Here is a 17,928-nt window from a genome sequence, read left to right as displayed (position 1 = left end):
TTAAATATTCATCAAATAGCATTTATCCCTAAATAATGTGCATTTAAAAAATATTTTTGAAGATGATAATATTTTAAGTTTTGACATACTATTAAATAACGGTGTAAAATTTTATAGGCAGGTTCATACAATGTGATTACAGTCAGTTTTTAGAAGTTATGGAAAGACTATATGAAATTAAATATTTAAAAAATCATGTGTTAGTAAGGTTATGGATTTTTAAAAACGTCTTCTTCCTGATACTTTCCATATTTTATAACTAAGAGTATATATTTTTAATTTTAAAAAGATGAAACTATTCAAAAAACGTTTTAAAGAATAAAATCTATGTAACCATGGTTTTCCATGTTTTGTTTGCTAATCCTTCTTGAGAGTATGCAAGTTTAGGTCATTTAAAGAATGTCTTGCCTTGCTATAGGAGACAGCTGGGTTTTTCAAGAAAGAACCAGACTGAGATTCCTGGGCTCTGGCTCCTGTTCTGCCACTGTTTATTTTAGATCTATTTTTTTTTTTTTTTTTTGCTGAGAAAAATTTACCCTAGGCTAACATCTGTTGCCAGTGTTCCTCTCTTTTTCTTCCTCCCCTCTCCAAAGGCCCAGGACCTAGCTGTATATTCTAATTGTAAGTCCTTCTAGTTCTTCTATGTGAGCCACCACCACAGCATGGCTACTGACAGGAGTGATGCGGTTCTGCACCTGGGAACTGAACCCAGGCTGCCGAAGCCCAGAGCGCCAAACTTTAACCACTAGGCCCTCAGAGCTGGCTCCTAATTTTTTCTTTTCTTTTTATATACATAAAATCTGAAACTTGAACTAGGATCTCTTACAGTTTTTAAAATACTGATAAAAAGAATCTCTTCAAAAAAGAGAAAGCCATTCTTCATCTTACAGTTGTACCTATTTATTAAGGACTTCTAAGTGGATAACTAAATGAATTTAATAGTCAGAAAATATCTTAGAGGCATCTGGATCCCCTTGTTTATAGAGAGAAAACTAGAAACCAAGAGAAGTTTAGAAACCTACCCTCTTGATTAGTGTTCATTCTGTTAAGATATTATTCTTCACCCTCAATTTAGTGATTAGATGTAATCTTTAAAAATAGTAGCCAGAGGAAAGTGTTATCTAATTATATATCCCAGTAATTTTCAATATTATTTCAGAAATGTGCTCCATTAGGAAAATCATTGCCAAATAATAAAATCTTACTACTTATTAATGTTATTTAGGGGACAAATTGTTCTTGTTTAATCTTATTTAGTTCACTTCCCTCCTCTATATAAGAAAAGTTCATTGCATAGGAAAGTGATCCAGTTCTCTGCACATTGATTAAAAGAATAAGTGTATTGAAATTACAGCTTAGTTTGGAGTACGTTATCAGATTCTATAGAACACAAAATATTTAAACATAATCACTATATATGTAAGCCAAATCGTTATGCCATACACCTTAAACTTATCTAGTGCTGTATGTCAATTATATCTCAATTAAACTGGGGGGCAAGGATTACTCCCTGTTAAAATTATGCCACAACAGGGCAAATCTCATTTAATGAAGAGAGTATGAATACATTTTTTTTGTCTTGTGCTAAACTCCTATGGCTCCTTATATTTCTGTCTTCTGGGGATTGAAAATGAAGATTTTTCATGTAAAGTTATCAGTAGTAAATAAATTTGATTTGTAATAAAAAGTTGTTGGCAGTGTCTCATAAGAAATGTATTATTATACTTCAGGACTTTTGTTCTTTATTTTTAAAAATAGCTGGTATTCTGGAGATGGTCTATAATTTTCAAATGAATTTAAGTGGATATATATATGACACATCTCTAGTAAGAAATCATTTAGATAAAATTTGCTGGTTCTGATTAACTTAAAGAGAAATTTTTAAACGCTTATTTCATATCGCTAGGTTATATAAAGTATAATTATATAAGGTTCTAGTAAAAGTAAGCACATTTGAGACATGTATAACTGATTTAATTCTCTGTGTAAAGAATTTCAAAGTGAATTTATGTGAAGCAGAATTCATTTACACTGGCTTTTGTGAAAGTGCTCACTCTCATGGGATCTCGAGATCAATCTTTTAGGATTTTGAGTTAAATTTCGAGCTAATTATTACTGAACTAGAATCTTTTATTAGTCAGATTGCTTTATGGCATACTAGGTGATTTGCTTCTCAATTAATAGCAGGGATTAAATTTACCATGATAACTGTTGCAAAGAGAAAAGCCTATCTAAAATTTTGATGCTACACAGTGGTGGACTTAGAAATAAAAGCACTCTTGGTTGTATGTATTCACTTTAGAGGTAAGTTTACCTCTAGCAGCTTAAAACTTTCAATCCAGCATTTGCAGTCTTTATCATCATCATATTATCATTTCCTATCTTTAATAAGCTATAATTTCAAAATTTGAAAAACAAATGCCACTTTTAACCATTTTTTAAATGTAAAAATGATTCCTCTTAAATTTTGTTTTCAATACCCACGTCTTCTAGGAGCTTGCCACAGTTTGCTTCATTCCTTTGCCAACTTTGAGCTTGATTTGTGCCTTACCTTTTTCCTTAAAACTGCTCTTGAAACTTATCATAAAAATGATTGTTTATGTTGATTACATATGTTTCCTGAAAAGTCTATACATTTTTTAAGAATTAGGACTTCAGACTTCTTTAACATGGCAATACATCAAATATCTGTGGTACGTTATGTATATTTTATTTGAAAAACATTCATTGACTGATAACCTTTGAAGCTCCAATAAAAATGTTACTGTTTTTTTCCTCATCCCAACAGTTACACTCTACCTCACAGAACATCAACCTGGGACCATCTGGAAATCCTCAGTAGGTTTAATTTGTTTCAAACAGTCCTTTAACTAAATTTTAGGAAAATCTTTTTTGTGAATGTGCAGATATACATAATTAGACCAGTTTAACTGGAAGCCTGTGAAATACAACCATAGTTGCAGTGAATGCAGTACTGTCCTATGCTTGCCTGCTTTACTACTCTAGCTTTGCTTTGCCCTGGTAGAGCTCTGAGAAGTTTTTAATCCACAGACTGTTGATTGGGTTTTGCTGTTTTGCCTTTGTCCCTTCTCTGGGATGTGTGTATGTGTGGGCATGTGTGTGTGTGTGTAAAATCACTGGATCATATTTCCCTGATAACTGTAAGTCCTGGGAGGTCCTCTGACAAAGGAGGCCTCATCTCAGCAGGCCTCATTGATGTTCTCCTGGTGCTCAGTGTCATTGGGCAGCCCTAGTTGTTAGCCATCTTGTTCCACAGAAGTCATTATGGACATTAACTTATTAATGACTATTAAATTTTCTTTATCCAGTTCCTCCCATAGTCCCATATTTATTTGACCCCGGGTGAAAAACATTTTGAGGAACACTGGGAGTGGCAAATACAGACTTCATCTTGAGTGTCAACTCCAGCAATTCATGGAAAGTGCGTGCCTAGAACACTGAATACAAAGAAGAATTCCAAGACCACGTCTTGCCTCAGTTTGAGGAGTGCCAACAGATTAGTGATGTGCCATGGTTAGAGGAGGACTGTAGTGTTGCCCTCCTTACTTTTAATTATCCTTGCAGCCTTACTGGATTAATTCTAAAGTATTTTATCTTTTATCCCAGGACACTATGCTTCCCTCACCGTTTTGGTCCACTTAAAGAGTGAGTATAGACAGATAAATGGCCCAAGGATTGGGTCCTGGGACACTTCAGCATTATAGTGAGGTCAAGGAGGAACCAGAAAAGGAGACTACAGAAAGAGTAGTTAGTAAGATAGGAGGAAAACTCGGAATGTGGTGTCACAAAATCAGGTGAAGGAAGTGTCTGGAGGAGGGAGTAATTAACTCAGTGTCGCTGACAGGGCAAGTAAGGTGAAGACTGAGAATTGACCACTGTATTTGATAAGTCATTGATGACCTTCATGAGCAGGTTCAATGAGGTGATGGGTACAAAGACGCTGATAGGAAGGAGTTCAAGAGAGAAAGGGTTTAGGAAAAGGTTCGAAGAGAGGACAGCAGGTATAGACAATGAGTTCAGACAACTTACTTGAGGAGTTTCGCTGCAAAAGAAAGCAAAGAAGTGGGCTGGTAACTGGAAGAGAAGGTTTGGTTTTGAGCATTCTTTTCTGTCATCATAGCTTTGAGTTGGTCAGGCAGCACAAAAGCAGAAATTTGCTTTCAGTTTAGGAATCAGCTAAATTGGGGCCTTGGGTCTGGCTTCAGTTAGTGTTTTTGAGAGATTTGCTTGTTTTTTCACTATTACATTTGTTTAAAAAATTATTTTGGTATCTCAGCATACCATTAGAGAATAAAATAACTAGTCCAAAGAGCAGGTTCTTGAAGAAGAAAAATATTTAACTTTAGTTAAGTATTTATCTCCCTAATCTTTACCTGTTATTATTTAACCTAGACTTGGTGTTGCTCTTATGTCTGAACTGGTTATTTCTTTCAATAATGAATTGAAGGACATTTAAAATCTGAATGGAGTCATTCCCCTCTCCCTATTGCAACCTAGAAATTGAGACTGTGCTGAAGGAAACAGCTCTTCTGGATGCTTAAGCGCAACTTTCTGCTGCCCTATGCTTTTGCCTACATATGGCCAATGCTGTTTTTACCTGCTAGGTTAATACAAATAAATCGACAATCTTAGTATTCCCTCTGGCTTCTCTGCTCCTGGCTTTCCTACATTACCGCCTGTGAGAATAAGCAGGGAGATCTTTTATCTGTAATGTACGATAAGTGATACATATGCAAAACACTGTGTTGACTTTTCTTGATCATAAATTTTTCTTAGTGACTTTACTAGGTGTTCTAGCTAGTAACTTCCTTTTCAGAAGAATTACCAGACTAGATAGTCCTCGTAATATATCACTAATTTATGTAGTTATTTAGTTTCCTCATTAACAGCCTTGGTGAGGTTTGTGGTATTATAATAAAATTGGTTTAGATAGAAGCTACATTAAGTTCAAAACGATAGAAATATATATGCCCTTTTCTCCCAACTGGGCTATTACTGAAGTCCCTCTTAAAGAGAACTTAGCAAGGTTTAAACAAAGTTATAAAATGTCTTATCTAATCAGAAAGTAGATATTATTACTATTTGTTATTACCTATATTATATTAAAGATGAGATGAGATATAGTGTGAAAGCTGGAGTCATCATACTGAAGTGTTTGTACCGAACATTTACTTATTAAAGAGTGAGGTGCTAAGAAATGTTTAAAAGTTAACATCTTTCCAATTTCTAGGAAGCTGATTGTTGTCATTGTTCATTTATTTCAGTGCTAAACCAACGGACTTTGACTTCTTAAAAGTTATTGGAAAAGGCAGCTTTGGCAAGGTAAGAGTGTTTTTGTTTTCTCATTCGATAAGTAAGTACTTCAGGAATGCATGCTTTATATATAGAAGGCCACAGAGCTTGTTGGTATGCAGGAGTCGGAGTTAAGAAGCTTTCCTACCTTCAGAGTACTGACAGAATAATTAGGGAGATAAGGCATCTACTCAAATTCTAACATGAATTCGTTTGTTTGACAAGTATTCCATGAGACTTCCTATGTGCCAAGTGTCATTCTGGGCCTTGGTTAGATAATATTGAACAAAAGTGACATGGATACTACCTTTGTGATGCTTCCAGTGTTGTGGGGGAAATAGTCAGTTAGAAGTATGCAGTCAGATAAATAATTGCAAATAGTAATGGAACTGTGAAAGAAACAAAGAATAGAGTGAAGTGACAGAGGACAATAGACAGTGGGAGAAAAATCCCTTCTTAGCTAAGTTGGTCAAGGATGGCTTCTTCGAAGAGGTGCTATTTAAGCTGAAGCCAGAAAGACAAAGATGGGCAGCCGTGTAAACAGCAGTTGGGGAAAGAAAGGGCTGTGTAGAGACCCTGCTTCTGATACAGTGAATGTCAGAGAAATCACATAACTTGACAATGTAGCTGTACCAAGGAAGTCAGAAGTGTCATAGATGGAGTAATCAGAAAAATCAAATATATTTGTGTGTGTGTTTTTTTTTTTTTTTAAAGATTTTATTTTTTCCTTTTTCTCCCCAAAGCCCCCCGGTACATAGTTGTGTATTCTTCGTTGTGGGTTCTTCCAGTTGTGGCATGTGGGACGCTGCCTCAGCGTGGTCTGATGAGCAGTGCCATGTCCGCGCCCAGGATTCGAACTAACGAAACACTGGGCCGCCTGCAGCGGAGCGCGCGAACTTAACCACTCGGCCACGGGGCCAGCCCCTAATATATTTGTGTTTTTTGCATTATACTTCTATTTGTAATAAAAATAAATATATATGTGTTTAATTATAGTTTGCTATATTCGTAGCTTTCGGTATCTCTAGTTTGTTTTCTGAGTTCCCTAGATTCTAGAAACTATGACCATGCAATTAAACCCATGTGTGTTTATTAACTCAGCAAATATATATATTGACCACCTGCTACATGCTGGGCTATAGAAAGTTCAAAATGGGCCCTGCTGTCAGAATGCTCATAGTCTGTTGGGATGTTAGAGATAATCTGTCATTAAAAACAAAAAGCATTATCTTTTGGAAACTTCTTGTTTAGCTAGATTCTACCAGGAATTGGTTCTTGCATATAATATAAGATATAGGGTCACAGTTCATTTTTTTCCCTGTGGGTACCCAACTGATCCCACAAAATTTATTGAAAAGACTATTCTTTCCCCACTGATCTGCAGAGTAACCTTCATCATATATCCAGTGTCCGTATATGCGTGGATCTGCTTCCAGATTTTATGTTTTATAAATCTTTTTCTAGATTTTATGTTTTTCATTAATCTATTTGTCTAACCTTGCACCAATACCACAATGTCTTGAGAAATGTAGCTTGATGTCCAACAAAATAAGTCCTCCCTCCTTGTTCTTCTTCAAGAGGCTATTCTTTGCATATTTATATAAATTTTAGAATTAGCTTGTCAATTTCCACAAGATTTTGTTGGATTTTGATTGAGATTGCATTGAATCTGTAGATAAATTGAGGAGAATTATCTTTACATTATTGAGTCTTCCAATCCTTGACCATGGTATTATATCTCTTTGTTAATTTTGTTCATCTTTAATTTTTCTCAATAATGTTTTATATTGTTCATTTAGAATTTTTAGACATCTTAAATTTATTCCTATGTGTTTTGTTTTCTATGCTGTTGAAAACTGGTGTTAATTATTGAAGTTGAATATGTGCATTACCTGTAGTACGTTGGTTCTACTCCTACCTAATAAATATCCAACAGAAACACATGCACGTACACACTAGGAAAGGCATGTGCCAGAATGTTCATAGCATCCTTATTCATAAACAGTCTAAATGTCTGTCAACAAAAGAGTGGGTTAAATTGTGTAATGCAGTATTCTGCACAGCAGTAAAAATATGAAAGCTGTAGTATGTGCCACAACATGAATGTGTGTTACATAATTTAGAGTGAAAGAAGTCAGACAGAGACAACTTTATCTATGTGATTCTAATTGCATAAAATTCAAAAAAAGGCAGAACTTACCTGTATAATTGCAAGTTGAGATAGTGGTTACCTCTGAGGAAGATGGGGATGAGTAGTTTCTGGAATAGGGCAAAAGGGGGGCCTTAGGCTACTGACAGTGTTTTATTTTTTTGACCTGGATAGTGGTAACATAATGTGTTCATTGTGTAACTTACTGAGCTGTGATGATTTCTGAGTTATTCTATATATATGTTATATTTAATAAAATTTAAAAATCTTGCAAAATGGTTAGAAACCAATCAAGTGCAATAAAACAAAGAAAAGCAGGACACAAAAAGAAGGAAAAGCAAACAAATGCAAATTCACAATGTATTTGAAAAATAAAAAAATATGTATGTAAACTAGGGGCCGGCCCTGTGGCCGAGTGGTTAAGTTTTCGCACTCCGCTTCAGTGGCCCATGACTTCGCCGGATCGGATCCTGGGTGCAGACATGGCACCGCTCATCAAGCCATGCTGAGGTGGCGTCCCACATAGGACAACTAGAAGGACCCACAACTAAAAATATACAACTATGTACCGGGGGGCTTTGGGGAGAACAAGGAAAAATAAAATCTTTAGGAAAGTATGTATGTAAACTAAAATAAATAATGGCACTCTAACATTTATTCTAAACCCTTCTCCAGTAAGTGGTTCTGGTTCCACTTTCCATTTGTTTCTTGACCGTCTATCTGCCTGTTCTCCAAATCTACCAATCTACTGGAAAAAAATGCCTGCTTGGAGGAAATCAGGACCTCCTAATTGCCACGTTCTCTGAATTATTTTCTCAGAATGTACTTGGAGACGAACCAATCAAAATAGAGAAGGAAATGTCAGGCAGGTGGGAGCTGTTGAGAAAAGGAAGAATATAAGAAAGAAAGAATGTTCAACAGAGTCAAATGTTGTAGAGAACAAAAGAATGGGAAATGAGAAAAATTCCAACAGTTGAACACAGGATATTTTCACCCTGAAGATGTTTTGACTCTATCTTTATGAATAACAAACAGTTTTCTAATAGACTTTATATTTTAGAATAGTTTTAGATTTACAGAAAAATTGAGTAAAGAGAAAATACAGAAAGTTCATAGAATTCCCAAACCATCCCTACTCCACACACAGTTTGCCCTGTTATTAACGTATTACGTTAGTATGGTTCCCATTGATTAGTTAGTATTGTTCCCATTGATAAACCAATATTGATATATTATTATTCACTAAAGTCCATTGTTTACTTAGATTTCCTTAGTTTTTATCTAATGTCCTTTTTCTGCTCCAAGATGTCATCCACAGTAGCACATTACATTTAGTACATTTAGTTGTCATGTCTCTTTAAGCTCCTCTTAGCTGTGACAGTTTCTCATACTTCCCTTGTTTTTGAAGACCTTGATGGTTTTGAGAAGTACTGGTTAGGTACATTGTAAGTTGTCCCTCTATTGGAATTTGATGTTTTTCTCATGATTAGACGGGGGTTATAGGTTTTGGTGAGGAAGACCACAGAGGTACTGTTAAGTAAGGCCAACAGTGTCGTTAGTTGCTGTGTCAGATCGTCTCAAAAGGCTTTGGAATGTATCATTTAATAGTTAGACAACTTGTGGAGTATCTTAAATGTCTTAAAATTATTTGCAAAACCTTGAAGGTGTCTGCCTTTTGCTGGAGCCAGATCCTTGGAAGTACGTGCAACCCAGCCCATTATAGAAACTTAGCTGTGCATGGTGCTTCTTCCTCTGAACTCTTCTGAATTTGAAACCTATAAGGGAAACCTAAATGCTAAGACAAAAATGCATTTTGATCACCTAAAAACCATTTCCTTCTCCTTTTTTAATGTGGCTATGAAGTTTATAGCTTCAGTATTTTCTAAGGACACTCTTTAGGACTCAGGGCTGGCACACGCGCACACATACATGCACAAAGTTCTCAGGCAGTATAGATTTTGGCACTTAAATTTAGTAAAAATCTCAAACATCAGGACATTCAGCAGCAAAGAAATGGTGCCTGGCTATTCAAATGATCAACATCCTTTTTTGTTTTATTAAAACATTTAAGGAATAAGCCAGATAGAGAAAGACAATCTCTGTCTGACTCCACTCATATGGGAAAGAGGAACACGTGGACAAAGAGAACAGATTAGTGGTTACCGGGGGCTGGGGGGTGGGCACGAAGGGTGAAGTGGTGTACCTACATGACTGACAAACAATAATGTACAACTGGGCTGGCCCCATGGCCGAGTGGTTAAGTCTGTGCGCTCCGCTGCAGGCGGCCCAGTGTTTCGTTGGTTCGAATCCTGGGCAGGGACATGGCACTGCTCATCAAACCACGCTGAGGCAGCGTCCCACATGCTACAACTAGAAGGACCCACAACGAAGAATATACAACTATGTACTGGGGGGCTTTGGGGAGAAAAAGGAAAAAATAAAATCTTTAAAAAAAAAAAAATAATGTACAACTGAAATTTCACAAGCTTGTAAACTAGCATAACCTCAATAAAAAATAAAATAGAGAAAAAATAAATTTAAAAAATTTAAAAAAAACATTTAAGGAAAAGTGGAATTATAGAAATAAATTCAGTAGTTTTCAGTTTTCAAAACAAAGACATCTTATTATCTGGGTTTCTCGTGGATGTTCTTTTTACAAAATTTAAGTATTGATTTAATGACAAGTGAGTTATTCCTATCAAAATATTGAAATTTCTAACAGTATGCACAATCTTTAACTACAACAGGTTCTTCTTGCTAAACGAAAATTGGATGGAAAATTTTATGCTGTCAAAGTATTACAGAAAAAAGTAGTTCTCAACAGAAAAGAGGTAAAATAAAATAGCTTTGTTTCTCCTAAACCCGTTTTCTTAGTTAACAGGATTGTTTTCTGGTGTATAATGCAAGTTAATCCTTTACCTTTTTTTTTTTTTTTACAGCAAAAACATATTATGGCTGAACGTAATGTGCTCTTGAAAAATGTGAAACATCCGTTTTTGGTTGGATTACATTATTCTTTCCAAACAACTGAAAAGCTTTATTTTGTTCTGGATTTTGTTAATGGAGGGGAGGTAAGTTTTATTAGTTTTCTAACATTGATAATGTTTAGAAAAAATAGAATAAAGTCAAAGTTTTTCTTTCCTTGTAAGTTTTGGAAGGACAGTCCAGCATCAACAGCTATTTGTTGAGTAGCAGTATTTCAGGTGCTGGCTACTAAACACAATACAGGATGTGGAGAAGTGGGATGCAAAGCTCTTTTCTTAAGCAGCTTATGGTGTAGGTGGAAAGGTTCACAAATGAACCCTGGTATGAAACTACAGCTGTCATGGGTAGTTTTGTCACTGAGCAATATAGCAAGAATAATATACTGAAACATGAGAATAAAACAAGGTTTGTAACTTAGATCATTATCATTTCAATAGTGGCAGATAAATATTACTCTGGCCTGTCAGTTTCTAAAACGTGCAAACTATTAATCAGATGAGGTGATCCTCTAATAAAGGGTTCTGTGGTGAAGTCAGTTTGGAAAATGTTTCGTTTTGTATCCCCTTGGTGATTAACAGTGTGTTTCTTGGTGATTCACAGTACGTTTCAGCATGTTAAAGACTTTGAGAAGTTCTGCCTTAAACAAAGCCAGAAGTTCTTAAAAGAAATTTCTTTTACCACACAGTCCCCTTTTTTTTATTTGAACCAAATCTATTAATAATATTCCCTGAAACTCTGAATCAGAGGGATATTGAAATCATTGTGAGAAATGCTGCTATTATGATGATAATTACAGTGATAGCTAACATCTGTCAAGTATACTTATGTGCCCAACACTCTGGCTCTTTGTAGGTGTTATTTTATCTTCCTTTTATATAAGGCAAACAAAGAGACACAGAGAAAGGGTAACTTGCTCAAGTCGTGTGGTTAGTAAGTGTTGGAGCCCGGAATGGAACTCAGGCAGTCTGATTCCAGGAGCTGGGCAGCTGCCCACCCCATGTCCCTCTGCTTCTCAGTCCTCACTTTTCTGATTTGTTTGGTCTCTCACCTGTGAATATCTAAAAATTATTTTAACTGATAAATATTGTCATATCCTTACAAAGAGATCTTCCATCCCCTAATCCCAGAGCAGAGGGAAAGGAAAAGAAGCTTACTGTAGCACACTTAACTATAGAATGAAGGAGCTAAAAGAAATCAATTTCTATTCTGCAAACCTGAAAGACGACCAGATATACCTAGGTTATTTGAGGGGAAGGTCGTATGAAGAATCATTATTCAACCCCCTACATCTAGGACAAAAATGCCTTAAGACTCCTCAGTGTAAAAGCAAGGTTATGAATCCCCCAGGCACCCTGATTCAGGGATGTAGATGACCCCACATTGTTCCCACCTTGAAGGTCGTCATTTTATTTTGTGTGTGTGTGAGTGCTAACATATAGTGAGAATTTATTGGAGGCCTGCCAATTTGTAATTGTTTTACATGCATTATTTCAATTAAGAGTTGTGATGACAACTCTTTGAGTTAAATACTCTTATACCCATTTTATAGATAAGGAAACTAAGGCTCAGAGAGGTTAAGTAACTTTGTGACGTTAAGAAAGTATCAGGCCCTGGATTTAACCCAGACATCCCGAATGCAAAGCCCATTCTTAAGTACCACCCCATGTGTTTATTGAAATGTCATGGAGGACATCTAACTGCAGATGATGGGCTCCGTCACGTTTCCTGCTTTATCTGAGCTTTCTTCATGCTGTTTTAGGACTTTGCTTCTGAGCCCTTTTTACACAGTGACTGCTCATAAACTGAGCGGCAAAAGTGTAAAGAGGCGGGCTTGACTTTTGGCTAAGATAGTGGAAAAAAAGAAACTGTAATAAAGTGTTGGAGTGGTTGGATGAGGCGTTGAATGGGGCAATAGACAGAAGAGGAATAGATGAGGAAGAAGGACAGAAAGAGAGGCAGGAGGAGAATTTCTTCATGTGCTGCTGCTTGTTATTATTACTATTATTTCTCCCCAGTGTTCACACTTACATCTTGACCTTGACATGTGGTATTTATCTTTGTATTACTACTTCAGATGTGTTTTGGAGCCAGGTAGAGTATAAACAAATAAGTGTTATGATACTGGGCATATGAGCAAGCCCTTCTGAGCCTCAACTTCCTCATTAATTTCCTACCTCAGAATAGTTGTATGGATTAAATGATACAAGCATATAAAGTCCTTAGCTTAGTGCCTTTGGTTTAGTAAGCACTCACTGTTAGTTATTATTAGTGACATGGTCAGATTTTAATTTGGGGTAGTTTTCTTTAGTCGTATTATGTTGGACAGATGTGATCAGGAAATCAATAAACAGAATATCACGGTAGTGTAGACTTCAAATAATAAAAGCAGTGGTAGGAGTAAAAAAGAGGGAGTATTCCAGAAATAATTAAAAGATAAAAACAGAAGAGTTGATTCATGGTTGGATGCAGGGGCTGAGGATAAAGGAGCAGTACAGGGGAATCCCAGGTCTGTCCCCATTTATCTGCGCTGTCCGAGTCTGTTATAACTCATCTTCACCATCACCTTGCAGAAGAGGTTAAGAAATTTTTTTGGACAATCTTTGAAAATCAGAGGAGTTAAATGAATTGCACATAAAAAGGGAAGAACCAGGATTTAAACCTAAGTCCGATCAGCTTTAAAACCTGACTCTTTCCCCTGTACCTTGTTGCTGCCTGTGGCTTAGAGGGCTGGCTAGAAAGTGATATTAAAGGAGAGAAGACAGCAGCAGTTAAGTGTGTAAGAGAAGACCTCGTTTAGCCAAGTTGAATTTGTTGGCTTGTGAAATATTCAAGAAAGAGCAGCAGGCATCAGGTCTTTGCAGGAGAGGCTCCAAGCAGAGGTCTGGGCTGGGGTTGTCCACATGAGAGACGTCAACATAAGGTGGTGGTTAAAATCATTGGAATGGATTAGGTTACCTGGGCAGAGTATTCAGAGAAAGAATAACAGTGGGGAAACTGAGGACAGAAACCCTGTTATCCCTGCAGCATAAGGGGCCAGAAAGGAGCAGAGATGGAACTCTCCAAGGTTGAAGGAAACACAAGGAGATATTATTGTCTTAAAAGCCAAGGTCCCTAAAGCAAGGACCTACAGCAGACTTCACCCAGGCAGGTCAGGCAGGTAAGAAATAAGAATTAGGAAGTGTAAGAAATGAACTGGAGAGGCCAGCTGCCACTCAGCTCCAGCCAGTTGCTACCACATTGAAATTTAGGCCTCATGGTGCAGAGCTTCCCTTTTTTCCTTTTCTTTCATAGGAATCCCAAACTATAAATTTAAAAAAAATTCCCAGTTCTTAAAAGTTACCAATTAATTTAGATTTTTCTAAAAATAGTGTTTGGCTCAAACAGCTTATATCTGTGGGTTGTATTTGGTCCGCCAGGCACTAGTTTCCAATCAATGAATAGTGGGTTTTTTCCCAAATGAAGGAACAGTCAAAAAAGGTCCAGTAAGATAATGACTGGCAGTGTCAAGATCATTGGTCTTCATCAATAAAGCTTTTCCAGAGCATTTGCCTGGACTGGTGAGGACACTGTCACCTTGAGGGTTGAGGAGTAATGGAAGATGAGTAAGTTAACATGAGTACACACAGACACCTGGTTGAAGGGAGAGAATGATTGCTAGGTGGGGGACACAGACAAGGGAGAGTTACAGTTCTGTGCTTTGGCACATTTTTATCTCATGTTCAAAGTAGCAACAAATCCTATTTTTGTGTTTATAGAATATATTTGTTTCACTTTCTGTGTGAATGATCTTAATGTGCATTTTTTTTCTCCATTTTACAGCTGTTTTTTCACTTACAAAGAGAACGGTCCTTTCCTGAACAAAGAGCTAGGTTTTATGCTGCTGAAATTGCCAGTGCATTGGGTTACTTGCACTCCATCAAAATAGTGTACAGGTAAATTTTTAAAATATTACTTGCAAATTTGTCTTTTTATTATTTCAGCTAATACTCAGTTTTGCTTTTTTTTTCCTTTTGATTTGATAGAGACTTGAAACCAGAAAATATTCTTTTGGATTCAGTAGTAAGTACTGTGTTTTAAAAATCTACTAGTTCTCCATTTTTGTTGTTGTTATGCTTAGTGGAAAAAAGTCAGCCTCAAAGGCTCCAAACTGTGTGATTCCATTTGTATGGAATTCTCGAAATGACAGAACCATAGAGATGGATAATGAGATGGAGAACAGATCAGTGGTTACAAGGGGACAGGGACTGAGGGAATAGGGGGGTGCTAAGATAAAGGGACAGCATGAGGGAGTTCCTTTGTTCCTGTGGGATGATGAACACTTCTCTGTCTTGACTGTGGTGGTAGTTACATGAATCTGCATGTTTCTGTTGCATAGAACTGCACATACGTATACAAGGACAAATGCATGCATTTAAAAAATAGTGAAAACTTAATAGGGTTGGCAGTCTAGTTAACAGTGTTGTATCAATGTTAGTTTCCTGATTTTGATATTGTACTACAGATTATCACATGTCAGCATTGGGGGAAGCTGGGTGAGGGGTATGTGGAACTCTATGTACTGTTTTTGCAATTTCTTGTGGGTCTATAATTATTTCAAAATAGAATGGTTTTAAAAATTATCAATTTATGTCCATGCATTGTTTTATCCTATGCCCCTATCTTTGTCAGGGACATGTTGTCTTAACAGATTTTGGGCTTTGTAAAGAAGGAATTGCTATTTCTGACACCACAACAACATTTTGTGGGACACCAGAGGTAAGAAATATGTCTTATTTATCATTCATATAATCATGTATAAAATGCAAAAATGAATCACAAATTGCATACACAAAATTTGAAATCAGAAAAGTTGAATAAAAATTGTTTCAGCTTCCAGGCAGCTAAAATATCTGTTAATTATTCTTTCTGAACATTTAAAGTTTATTGATAGTTATTTTTAACTGAGTATGAGATGCCACAGATAACCCAGCAAAGATAAGCTATGCTTATTTGTTTTTTTGTTTTAAAGATTTTATTTTTTCCTTTTTCTCCCCAAAGCCCCCCAGTACATAGTTGTGTACTCTTCGTTGTGGGTTCTTCCAGTTGTGGCATGTGGGACGCTGCCTCAGCGTGGTCTGATGAGCAGTGCCATGTCCGCGCCCAGGATTCGAACTGACGAAACACTGGGCCGCCTGCAGCGGAGCGCGCGAACTTAACCACTCGGCCACGGGGCCAGCCCTATGCTTATTTGTTTTTAATGTTAAAAGTTTGCCTTAGGGCCTGTCCTGGTGGCACGGCAGTTGAGTTCACACGTTCTGCTTCTTGGCGGCCCGGGGTTCACCAGTTCGGATCCCTGGTACGGACATGGCACTGCTTGGCAAAAGCTATGCTGTGGTAGGCGTCCCACATATAAAGTAGAGGAAGATGGGCATGGATGTTAGCTCAGGGCCAGTCTTCCTCAGCAAAAAGAGGAGGATTGGCACTAGTTAGCTCAGGGCTAATCTTCCTCAAAAACAACAAAAAAAATTACCTTAGACTGTTTTAAGCATTTGATTATATTTCTAATCCTTTAAAACAAAAATCACAAAATCAGTGATGAAAATGTCCTAAAATTAATTGTGGTAATATTTGTACAACTCTGTGACTGTATTAACAGCCATTTAATTGTACACTTTAAATGGATAAATTGCATGCTATGTGAATATTGTAATAAAACTATTCTTTTAAAAATATAAGTTAAAGCATATGTGGCAAAATATTAACATTGCCTATATTTAGGTGGAAGATTTATTGTTTTCCATTTTATTTTTCTATTTTTCTGAGTGGCTAAAAAATATTTTAGAATAAAATTGTGTTTATTTAACAAGAAAATAAAGTAAGGGATGTAGGGGGAGAAAAATTACAAGTCCGAATTTATTAACCAGAACATCCCATTCTCTAGTCTTGTTAGCTTTCTGTTTGAGACAATGGTAAAATCCTTACAATTTATGTTAAAGCCTTGTTATTCTCACTTCACACACACACACGTGTTTAGTTTAATAATTTTAAACTGTCCTAATTTTAATGTATTTGTAGTAATCTTAGGTGCCAGGTACTATTTCATCATCGTCATGGAGTAATTGCAAATATCATGAAATAGCAATTATTTGCTTGGAAATGTATTTTTTCTTTCTTTCTCTAATCTAACCCTAGCTTTTGTATATGTTTGTAACCTTTCTGTTTTGGTTTGTGTATGAAGAAACATTTTTTATTGAATATATATTGATTTCATAGTTAACAAAATCTTTCTTAAGTCCTGTAGTTTTTAGAAAGGGAATACAAGTTTTTTTGGTCATTTAAATCTAAATGTGATCAGAAATTATTAAACCCTTTTTATTTATTTTGCCATTTTTTGGATCACACATAAAAGCTTAAGAAGAACTTATTTCTTATATATATTTCGTATAGGAAGAGGAAATATAGATTTTGGAATCTAAAATTCAAATTCACCTCTTATATGTGTGAAATTTTGTTAAATTTGAATTTTTTACAAATTAAAATATAAATAGCCATCTAAAGGTTATACAACTTTTCTAAGTAATGTTAGAGAATTGCTATTGTAATTCTCAAATAATGCAATTCATTCTTTTTTCTTTCACTTTTAAAAAGAAAAAATGAATTACAATTGTCACATTAAGAATTCTTTCTTCAAGAGAAACAGTTTTGAATAATGACCAAAATTAATCTTATGAAAGACTTCTCCAAAATACCTGCTTTACCTGCTTAGTATTACAGATTCTCCATTTGCTACCCTCTTCTCTTTGTCTTGACTGCATCACAGTTTCTGGGAGAAACTTGAGTATGTTTATTTTGAAAATTATTCTAGTTGATTCTGAAGAGTTCCACTGCCTATAAACCAGGAGCTGGTATAGGATGAAAATACCCGACCGATTGAAAATCTAGATAATATTTTTAGTGTAATAATAACACCTAAAATTTGTTGAATTTCTCAATTATTTCTAAATTTTGTCTTGAGTTGTTTATGGAGTTGCTCTAATATTTAATCTCTTCTGTAGTACCTTGCACCTGAGGTAATCAGAAAACAGCCCTATGACAATACTGTAGATTGGTGGTGCCTTGGTGCCGTTCTGTATGAAATGCTGTATGGATTGGTATGTACTTCTACTCTTTCATTATTACTCCAATATATTATAATTGATTTGAGTGTTCTCTCTTCTCTCTCTCTTAATAATCTTGTGGACACTTAGATAACACTAACAGATCAGGAGTAAGCTGGTTAAATGAATCCAAAACCATGTTAGGGATATGCACAAAAAGAAAAGCTTTTTATTTTGTTACTAGTTTTTTAATATAATTATTTCTCTTTCATACTAATCGCTACTTCAGGTGTTCTCATCCCACTCACATTTTTTAGAAATGGACATCTGCTTGTAACATGGACATTATTCACTTTCATTCAGTTTACTCCAATCATCTTTCTGCCTAATTTCAAAAAGGTGGAA

The 17,928-nt window shown here is 36.0% G+C and overlaps 1 protein-coding gene across 6 annotated transcripts in view; it reads left to right on the top strand.

Moving 5' to 3' along the window:
- The window catches only part of SGK3 (serum/glucocorticoid regulated kinase family member 3), a 120,957-nt gene that overhangs the window by 90,456 nt on the left and 12,573 nt on the right, over positions 1-17,928 (top strand). For 3 of the 6 annotated variants that reach the window (XM_044780247.2, XM_044780249.2, XM_044780250.2), the window contains exons 7-15: positions 2,789-2,838; positions 3,628-3,666; positions 5,286-5,343; positions 10,210-10,293; positions 10,402-10,533; positions 14,267-14,379; positions 14,470-14,506; positions 15,116-15,202; positions 17,482-17,577. In XM_044780247.2, the coding sequence (XP_044636182.1) occupies positions 2,789-2,838; positions 3,628-3,666; positions 5,286-5,343; positions 10,210-10,293; positions 10,402-10,533; positions 14,267-14,379; positions 14,470-14,506; positions 15,116-15,202; positions 17,482-17,577 (696 nt within the window). The remainder of the gene's footprint in view (positions 1-2,788; positions 2,839-3,627; positions 3,667-5,285; positions 5,344-10,209; positions 10,294-10,401; positions 10,534-14,266; positions 14,380-14,469; positions 14,507-15,115; positions 15,203-17,481; positions 17,578-17,928) is intronic. The other 3 variants (XM_014838507.3, XM_070481144.1, XM_070481145.1) reach the window with 1 other exon arrangement.

This window comes from Equus asinus, chromosome 12, assembly GCF_041296235.1.
Source record: "Equus asinus isolate D_3611 breed Donkey chromosome 12, EquAss-T2T_v2, whole genome shotgun sequence".
In the NCBI taxonomy this organism is placed as follows: Eukaryota; Metazoa; Chordata; class Mammalia; order Perissodactyla; family Equidae; genus Equus; species Equus asinus.
Note: the sequence above shows the minus strand (reverse complement) of the source record. Positions and strands in the feature narration are given on the sequence as shown.